The 10,592-nt window shown below is 37.3% G+C and overlaps 1 protein-coding gene across 1 annotated transcript; it reads left to right on the top strand.

The window, feature by feature from the left end:
• Positions 1–222: 222 nt before the first annotated feature.
• On the top strand, positions 223–1,137 carry LOC130648062 (uncharacterized). The gene has a single exon (XM_057454082.1). It carries the CDS (start codon positions 223–225, stop codon positions 1,135–1,137), a length of 915 nt encoding a protein of 304 aa, XP_057310065.1.
• Positions 1,138–10,592: the final 9,455 nt, after the last annotated feature.

Raw genomic sequence — 10,592 nt, forward strand, 5'->3', positions numbered from 1 at the left:
GTCCTTGATAACCTTCACGCGGCACATCAAGGCACCAATGCAATGATTGCTCATGCTGAATCTGCGGTGTTCTGGCCTGGTATCACAAAGTCGATCAAAGAACGAAGATCTAGATGTCGCCAGTGTGACATAATGGCACCTTCTCAGCCAAGCATGCCCCCAACTATACCAGCAACACCAGAATACCCATTCCAATACCTGTGTTCCGACTTCTTCTAATACATGGGGAAGTACTACCTTGTATCCGTTGACCGATACTCTAATTGGCCAATCGTGGACCATGCTAAAGATGGAAGCGCTGGATTAATCAACAGTTTACGTCGCTCATTCGTCACATATGGCATCCCTGAGGAGCTTGCGTCAGATGGTGGCCCTGAATTCACCTCCAGGTCAACAGAATCTTTCCTGAAATCATGGGGAGTCCGTCAACGTATATCTTTAACAGCCTTCCCTCACAGCAACATCCGTGCTGAAATTGGTGTCAAGACTGTCAAACGCATGATCGTTGACAATACAGATGCTAGTGGGAACCTCGACACTGATGCATTCCAAAAGGCTATGCTTGTCTACAGAAATACACCACAACCAGACACGCACATATCACCTGCTATGTGCATCTTTGCCTATCCCATCCGATCACCAGTACCAATCCTACCTGGAAAATATCGCCCACACCCCACCTGGCAAGACACACTCCAGAAGCGCGAAGAAGCCCTACGACTACGTCACCTCAAGACTGCTGAACGACTTGCCATCGGGACCCGTCCCCTACCACCACTGAAGGTCGGAGATCATGTACGTATCCAGAATCAAGTTGGTCAAAATCCGCGCAAATGGGACAGGACTGGAACAATCATTGAAGTCAGACAGTTCGACCAATATGCTGTCAGAGTGGATGGATCAGGGAGAGTTACTCTCCGCAACAGGAAGTTCCTGAGACGCTTCACCCCTGTCATGCCTCAGAACTCTTCCTTCCAACTCCCATCACCCCTCACTTCACAACCATCCATAACCCATACTCATACTTCACATCCCACACTTACATATCCATCACAAATACGTCCTGTCCCCCCCAAACCACCCCTCATATTCGGGACTGGACGAACCTGCTGTCCCTGTGCCAGTGAAGAACGATGACCTCCCAACATTAACTATACCACCGATGAATGTTACAACACCAAGTACCCAACAGATTGACGCACAACGATCTGACGTCCAACCATCACCATCGGTCATCCAACAATCAGCAGAGTGTACTCAATCAACACCATTACCGTCTAATGGTTCACCTTCAGGAGTTACAACGTACAATACTCCTCCACGCTCTGGTCAACATGCCCAATGCTCAACGCAACAACCCAGAAGATCTCAACGCATTAAAAGAGTCCCTGGGCACTTGAGTGACTATGTGCTGAAATAAGTACTTGAATCACAGGGTACACAATCACAGGGCGAACTGTTAAGACACCCTACTCGTTATCTTCTACACAAATTGCGTCATCGCAGGGCGAACTGAGATACCCTAACTTTGCATAAACTTGTATATGTATATATTTTTCGATACACGCCCTATAACCTTTTGTTGTTGGACTTTCAGGGGGGAGGGAGATAGAGAGTTATATATATTTAGTAGGTGTAACATGTATTATATTTCCTTTCTTGTATTCTAGATCAAACATTACAAATATCTATATATACTAAGTAAATGGTGAACGTGCCTATCTACATAGTTATATATTTAAACGAGTTTTTTTGTGTGTGCGGAAAAATGAATTATTGTAATCATGAATGTTGAGTTTACATACAGTGTACATATGGCTCGAAAGCCTTTTTTTAGGTTTTTTCCATATGTAGTACTTCATATCTATATGATCTATCACGAAATATATCACTACTACTACTATTGTAAACTTTCTTTTATCAGTGGGGCGTTCCATAGTGATGGAGGTAGAAAGATTTGCAATACAACAAATCGTGTAGCAAATCATGTCTCTTGCCTATTAACGCAACAAAATAATTATGTTCTGCCCAATCTTAGGACACTGCCCAATCCTAGGACATAAAAATCCCTATTGTTAAGACTGAGCAGGACATCGCAAGATTGATCTTCAGACCATGTTAAGCCTATCTTTAGACGCTTTTTAGATTTAAAAGAGGCATGTGCCACACAAGCTGTGTCGTTTGCAAGACCCAACAAACATTCTCAGGCACATTAAAACAATATAGAAAGTCTTGCGGAGAGGTCAGGGGCTGATTTAAACTTCGGCCACTTCGGCACTCGCCTTAGGAGAAATTTTGCCATTGAGAAAATCATGTGTATCTAAAAGTAGTAATTGAGTTAGTGTTCCTTTATATGAGCATATTCTTTAGAGGAGCAAAACCTCCAGAATTTAAATTTTAAGACTTAACTGGTCGAGTTTATCATTGTGCGTGCACTTTGTAATTTTCATTCTTATAACGCATAATTTTTATTATAAGCGTTTAATAAGGTTCCTTTGCTCCCAGGATCGGAGTTAATAATTTTATCCCCACACAGGTTCGACTCTCCTTTGATGTGCTTTGCCAAAGTAGTATGGTTTTCATGGTAGTCGAACTACATTTTGCTGATTTTGTTGCTCTCGATTCCTTTGTTTTTTGCCGTAAAAGCAGTCAACTTTCGTGGCCGCCCAAAGTGTGGACTTTTAAACCCTCTTAGGCCAAAGGAATTTGTACCTCAGTTTACGGTCTCTGCATGTCAGGTGTACCATGTGGGAAATTTTCATTATTCATTATTTTGCCCCTCCGCCTAGCTAGCTTGAACCCGACACCCTCGGAGCTCGAACCGGAATTAGAGCGGCGAAAGACAACCTCTGCAGACTGCGACATATCCAAATGAGGCAAGGCTTGATCGCACGACTTTGTATGGCAGGCATTGGAACATTCGAAATTTAAATTAAGAAAAATCGAATATAATCGACAACAGTCGAAAAAAATGTTACCAACACCAAAACTATAAAAAAAACGTGCCTCTATAAACTATATACATTGATAACTGTGTCATAAAAAAGTGAGTTATTCTGTTTATGCTCCTCTTTTACGAATTTCTGGTAAATCGCAATCTAAACATTGTGGAAATGTATCAGCGTCATCGTCTGCATCTTCTAAGTATTCACCACAATAGATGCAGATGGCTTGGTAACCGCACGAATAATACAATTTTTCGATTGGATCACCACAATCATGATCTTTTACATGGAGATCTAAGCCATGTGGGAGTTGAACATCATCTAAATCATTAAAACAAGATAATATATTAAGTCACAGGAAATAGCATGAACAGTAAAATATCATTGAAAAGACTAACCAAAAAAAAAGCCACACGAGTAAGAAAGATTTTGCAGGATCTCTTCCAACAAATCGAGTTCTCGTTTGCTCAACTTTTTTTTTGAAAACACCAAGCGCCATTTGTCACAGTCTTCACATTGAACCATGACGTTCGTGTTTTTTGCGTGTTGAACGGATGGCGAGTACTTAAGTTTTTGACGTTTTGCAGCTGGTCTTACAGTTAGGCTTGGCCGATTCTAATATAAATTATACATGTTGAAGAATTACGAATTGGAAAATTCAACTTTAAAGTATCGAATCTGTTAATTCATACACTCTACGCCAAGAATTGAGTTAAGAAAATTAACATACATCCTTAGTTTTTCTGGCATTCTTTGAAAGACTTGTAATGGCCTTCTTCCCCCATAACCGGATCAGGCAAGAAAGGCAATTGTTTGCATTTAGCGTCTTTAAACGGTCTAAGGAGAAAATACAATTTTTAATGTCAAACATTTTTTTAAAATTTAAATGATAATTCTATCCGTAGCTTTTGGGGTGAGTATTATATAGGGTTGTTTCCTACTTACCCACAAGATCCATAAGCCTGATTTTCACATTTTTTTATTTGAAAGCTGTAATGTGTTTCCTTACAGTGATCGGCGATGTATTTTTGCAAGGCAATCAAGTGCTTCACGTCTGCTTTCGTGGTTTTGTCACGCTAAAAATGTAATGCTTTCATTATTGCCGACTTCAATAGCTAGGGTTGAAACTAATGCTCGTTAAAATGTAAAGAAAAGTACCTGAATCCCGTCATCAATCTCTTGACATTTTAGCCATAACTATTCAATGCTGTCATCTTCGCAGGGTTAAAATGTTTTAAAAGATTTTTCCTTTAACGAAAGACGACTCATCTGTTCCTTTAGCTGCTCGATAGGGACAGCAAGAGATTCGTTTAAGTCGCGCTTAAGCTCATCTTTATTAACAGCTACGCGAAGTTCTTTAACATTATTTGCTTTTCCTGAAAGGAACCAAGTGAAAAATATAATGTAAGTAAATTAAAGTATTATTCGAAAACTTTGTAGTCACGTCCCTATTGCTCTGAAAAAAATGCAAAGTAGCCATACCGACAACTCTTTCAAACTCGTCAGACATTTTTGATCGCATGACACCTAATCCTTAAAGTCCTATATTGACTATACTCATTATTCTCTCCACAGGATTTGCCCATGAATGATTGGGATCAGTTTTAAGAGCGATTAACATATCCAAATCTAGATCTTTATATAATGATATCAAAGCCAATTTAACCGACATATATGTCGGCCGATGATCAGGACCACCATCGCTGTACATCAATAATACGGGTGGTATGATACCTAATGCAAGTATAAAAAATGAGAATTCGTGAAGGAAATTGCTGGAGTCGATATCTTTCACGAATTTTACCTGGTCTCTCTGACAAAATCTGCTTTAATTCGCAACTGTGACGAAGGGCAGACGAGGCTTGCAATACGGAATTTTTGAATTCTACGTGCACCTGACCTCGATGAAATGACGCTTCAACAGTATCAGCAATGTCAATCTACAAGTGATAGAAGTAAATATATAGAGCACGAATAAAACAAAGAAAATATTAATTTAATTGAAGATAAAAATTATGGTTTTAGTTTGCGATACTCACAATTAAATCAACAGATGGTACAATGCTGAACTTTGTGAAATCGTGATCACCAACTGCCATGACTTGATTTGCACCCACAATCACCTTTTTGCCATGTTCAGCAGCCGCTACAGGGTATGATGGTTCACCACATTTGATTTTGTGTTTATCGTCAAGGCTAACAAGCGTTACAAGGTCTTTGTGTTTTACAGCATACTCCTTCATGTATTTCCAGCTTGCTGCACAATAATGTGCATCAACATGATTCACTCTGAGCTAAAAATGAAAAATGTTAAACAATAAAAAAAATAGTTAACACACTCTTGCGTTTTAAAGAAAGTTATAAACGTACTTGTCTTTTTTGCACCATCATTTTGATATTGATAGCACCTTTATAATAAGATGCCGCTTTAGCCAGTGGATTTATTGGTTGAAAGTGATAACGCAACCATTTGACGGAAGGGATCGGCATACCTTCAGGAACCAATTCTTTTACCCTTTTATGCAGATCATTAAAACTAACAGCCTTAGCCAAGTACAATTGTTCCCCATGGCGTCTTTCATGACAAGCCACACCAACTTCATTTGACAAATATTTTTCTCTCCTCGCGAAAAAATCTTTAAATCTTTCCTTTTGATTTTCTTTTGTCTGGTTTCTCAGATCAACAACGATACCGGTATCTTCACAAAGTAATGAAAAATTAAGTCGTCTATCGATTTCGGCCTCCGATAGGTTAGTTGATGCTGACATATCACCTGTCAGCTCTTTGAACATAGAATGCAAGGCCTCGGGTGAGGCAGCAAAACCAAATGCACTTTTAAATTCCCTCTTTGTTATTCTGTGTTCGTAAACAGGTACATCCTTCTCAACCTCACGAATTACTTTAAGACATTCGTTTATCAGCTCTGTTTCTGATAAAATATCAGGTATCTTCCAAATAAAGTGCAATGACTGTTTGAGACCACCGGAATGGAAAACATAATGCACACATTTCGCTGCCAGACCTTTCCCCAATTGATCCTGGATAATATCATATACCTGTTTTCGGTTTGTCGAAGCAGGTAAGTATTCCCTTATTGAAATTACTTTAAACATAGGGGATACGAGCAATGCAGAATTTAACTCCTTTAACTTGTAGTAAATGTTACTTTCCTTTATTGGAAGGACGGTTAAATTCGTAGCCTTCTCAAAGCTACTCCTCGGTGTTAACTGGATAGTTTTGACTTTGGTGTTTTTTCTTTGCAAGTGCCTAACATAATCATCCACCACATCAGTCAACTGCAAACAATAAAGGCGGAACTTTATCCACGATTCGGTCTCAATAAATTTAATTGCTTGTATAACCTCTTTCAAAGTTATGCTCAATGATTCTAACTTATTACTGGATACATTCCCCAATGTTCTTTTCCGGTGTTTTGTTTTTTCTGGCAAGTTGTAACCTTGAAGTTTTTTAAAAACTTCTGAAAATTTTCGACAAGATTCTCTTTCGATGGTAACCATGTGACCGTCAAGATACCACAGCATGTTTTTCAATTCGGAAAAAAGCAGTTATTGTCCGTCAAACTTTGCAATATAGCATTGTTCAACCTGTCCAATCCATTTTTAGGATTTTCGATGGGAGAGTGGGTATATCGTCACAAGACTGTTTCCGCGCTGAAGCCATCATAAAAGCAAAATCATTTGGTCTTGATGGGGTTTTCGATTCTGTTTGTTTACATTCTACGCATATTTCGTCATTTGGTCTTGATGGGGTTTTCGATTCTGTTTGTTTACATTCTACGCATATTTCGTCATGGCTTATCCAAATAGTGAAGTACAACATATTAAATCTTTTGACCTTGTTTACAATGTTAGAATCAGGCGGTCCATTAATTTCTTCTAACAGCCTATGGCTTGTTGAGCAAGACCCATACTTCACATGAAGGTTTTTGCATTTCTTAAATAAAACATTTTCACGAATTGAACAGTGCGGGAACTTTTCTCCGGCTAAAATATCCTTCAATAACTCTGTGTAAGTGTAAATTAAATCGTGCACATCAATAAAAGCCCATGGCATAATAATTTTTTTATTTTCAAACGAAGCGACTCGAACACATATGGAAGTCATTTTTCAAATGAACTCTTCTTTAAATTCTTTCATCACATTTGAAAACATTAAAAAAAAAGAACACTTTCGATCGATTGCGACATCATTCAAAATTACGCAATAGTTTTTTCGAAATAGGAAGCATTGAGTATATTTTTTTTTTTTTGTGGAACTGTGATGAGTATGTTCATCATTTATGTATATTGAATTTTTAATTATTTTTCTTATTTCTTTATTTTATTATCATTAAATGTTTTACTATACCGGTCAGTAATTTTTTATGCGGGGTTAAAGAATGTGGCTCAGGGGCGACTTAAAATCGGAGGGTCGGGAAATTATGACATGCGCGGTGATTTGAGTTGTTGTTGGAAATCCTCAATGATGATGGTGTGGTTGGTGTGCGAAGCATGTAAGGGGTGTTAGATACTCTTTGAGTGATTACTTCATATTTTCATTCTCTGGGTGGGGGGAAAGTGAAGACAATAATGAAATTTTTTTAAATAATGAAATTTTTCATGCGGTGGTAAATATACATGCGGGCAGCCGACGGTAAACTGAGGTACGACTTCCTTCGGCCTTAAACAAAAGAAAAACATAAGAACTATGACGTCAAGAAGAATCTCGCCGAAGTGTTTACTTTTTTATACCCTGGTTAAAACAAATTAATTTGTGACGTAAAAAGAATCTCGCCGAAGTCTTCGAAATTTACGATAAAAGAAAGATTGATATCAGGGGATGGGTCCTATTGTTATTGCCCCGCTTTGACTTAAATCATAGCATCAATTTAATGACTACACTTTCAGGTACATATGTATATTTATAATTCCATTGATCTTGGAGAAAGATACACAATTGTTTTCTATTGCTGTGCTAGCAAATGTGAACATGAAACTGTTTATGGTTTCACTGTCAGCAAATTTGAAAAAAGCTTTGTGTCAAATTCAAAGGAAATTTGTGTTATCTTGGGTTTCTTTTTTATTTAAGTAACAAAACATTTTATAACAACACAATAAATCGAATAGTTGGCCAGCTGGTATATGTGTAAGGTATAACAATTTGTTGACTTTATATAGTTCTAAATATGTCCCTTTTACATCGCTCCTGTTCACCTACCGATCCTTCCAATTTTCTGCGGGCTTTGCAAAACAGAATGCATACTCTAAACACTCTCTTTATTGCTTGTACCGGTATGCGATAAAATTTTAATTTTCCACCTTTTTTTTCTTTTATTGGAGCAGCCTACTGCACAACAAGAATCAGGCATTTCTTCAAATATAAGTACAAATCACAACCAGAACCTCTTGTTTTCACTTTGTCGCCTTCACCAAACTGGCGCTACTATCCTGCCACCTAGTGCGCATGCGTTCGGTTCCATAAACACGCAATCCATCTATAGCGAATTGGTTTTTAGAATCGAGGACTACCATAAATCTTTGTGATTTATTTATGGTAGCATCAAAACTTTGACAAATAAAATCAAAAAAATATGAACCCATATTGATAAATCCGAATTTACGTTACATGAAATAGTGTATGGGCTTAATCCGGGTAAATTGTATTTTGATTTGGAATACTATAAACAAAAAGATATCAATCTTACGGCAAAAAAATATATATACGAGATCGTATGATAACGGTGGTAGGGGCGATGCATCGGATGGTACCAATTCTGGCGCCTGATCCGATAGAGCTCGGCAAATTAACGGTGTCCGAATATGATCAATTGATATCCGATTTCAACAAAGCATTATTATCACTGTGCAGGTTTACACATTACGAACTGCAGGTACAGTTTAGCTAGCTTCCTCATGTCAATTCTCACACTTCTCCTAACTTCAACCAATTTGTCTTTTTTGCTTTTCTTCCTCTCAAAAAAAAGGTACCCTACTATCATAATTCCCCTATCCCCACAAACTGTACTTCCAATGGAATCCTCCAGTAAGGTATTTAAAACTTCTACCTTAAAACGGTCGGATGTGACTTCTGTTGGCTCTTGTAACATATAAAGTATAACGGTACTTTCTGTTTCGTTCCTTTGCCACCTGGCTACTGAGCGCTTTTGCTTAAAGATTTTGCAAACAGAGCACATTATCAGTCCTTTTTCAGATCCCTTTCTTTTCCTCTCATATACAGGAACTTGTTTCCCACTGTCCTCCTTGTTTGTCATATACATGCCTTTTAAACGCAAGTGGTTTATTATTTCATTTTGCTCCATTTTTGGAGCATTCACAACAGCCTTCACTTCATCTTTATGTTTCCGAAGTATATGAGTCTTTAATCGGATACGTAAATCTTGCAAAAAACGCATCTCCTATATGGCTTCTTCTTTTTGCTCACTTTTACCTAATAAACAATTTGACATTCTTAAGATAATTAATATAAAACACAATGTTATTACTAAAATAAAATGGAATACAACATATTTCTCAATGATTCAAATTACTAAAGTAAGCAAAAAAATTCTTATTTTAGACAATAAATTTTCCCTTCTTTTCCTCTCTAATCTCAAAAGATCTCATTGTATTTTGTCAACTGCATAAAAATGTATGGTTCCTTATCTGATTTAATAATATACGAACCTCAAAAACATTCTCAGAATACACGGACGGTATAAAAAAAATCCCATTTTTAAGATAATTAACATAAATTATCTGCATTAATATCAAACAGAAAGGTGATACAACAGATTTTTCAATAATTCGATTTCACAAAGAACTTGAAGTTAAAATCATTTTGAACAAGTAAAATTTGCCAGACTTTGTAATCGTACAAAATCTTAAAAATATGGATAGAAAGTTTGGATTGTGCTTTCATCTGCACATTTTCTGCAGTAGTTCCTAAAAATTCCTAAAAAAATTCTATGTTTTTGTATATCATTTATTAATATACGAAAAAACACATTCTAAGAACACACACCCAATTTGTATAATCAAATTTACAGTTTCAAGACAAAAAATATTTATTATCTGCATTAATTCGAAAACAAAAAGTCATACAAGTCGATTTCACAATTGAACCAATAGAATTGGAAGTGAATATAATTTTAAACAATGAAGTTTGGCAGACTTTGAGATCACACAAAATCGGAGGTAATATGGTGCCAAAGTTTACTAACTTGGTCTTGGTCTTCAGGCTTGACAACCCTGCTGTTCTTACTCAAAATATGTACAGGCTGGTCCTGTCATGACAACCTCCTGTGTAAGGCTGAGTGTTGGGGCACTATAACACATGTGGAAAGCTACAGCCAGAGTCACAAGTTCTGCCGCAAAGGAGGTTCTTATTTAAATCTTTGCCGTATACATTTTTTCTATTTGTATTTGTTCTGTAACCAGTCCGTTTATGTTGTTACCTCTGTCTTGTGTCGTATTGTGATTGAAGGATTATTTTTTCTCTTTAAGATTTTCTCAGAGAATAGTTATAGGTCCAAGTTGGACAGTACTCATGCTTGTAATAAGCAAGAAAGTGTATTCAGCACCTTCTTCTGGGAGCCTAATCCCAATTTTATTTACATCCACCATCCTTGTAGACAAGATACTTCAGTG

This window comes from Hydractinia symbiolongicarpus, chromosome 6 (genome assembly GCF_029227915.1).
Source record: "Hydractinia symbiolongicarpus strain clone_291-10 chromosome 6, HSymV2.1, whole genome shotgun sequence".
NCBI classification, from domain to species: domain Eukaryota; kingdom Metazoa; phylum Cnidaria; class Hydrozoa; order Anthoathecata; family Hydractiniidae; genus Hydractinia; species Hydractinia symbiolongicarpus.

Bases quoted from the DNA above. Each gene is read 5' to 3' on its own strand.
- LOC130648062 (XM_057454082.1), top strand. From the start codon at position 223: ATGGGGAAGTACTACCTTGTATCCGTTGACCGATACTCTAATTGGCCA.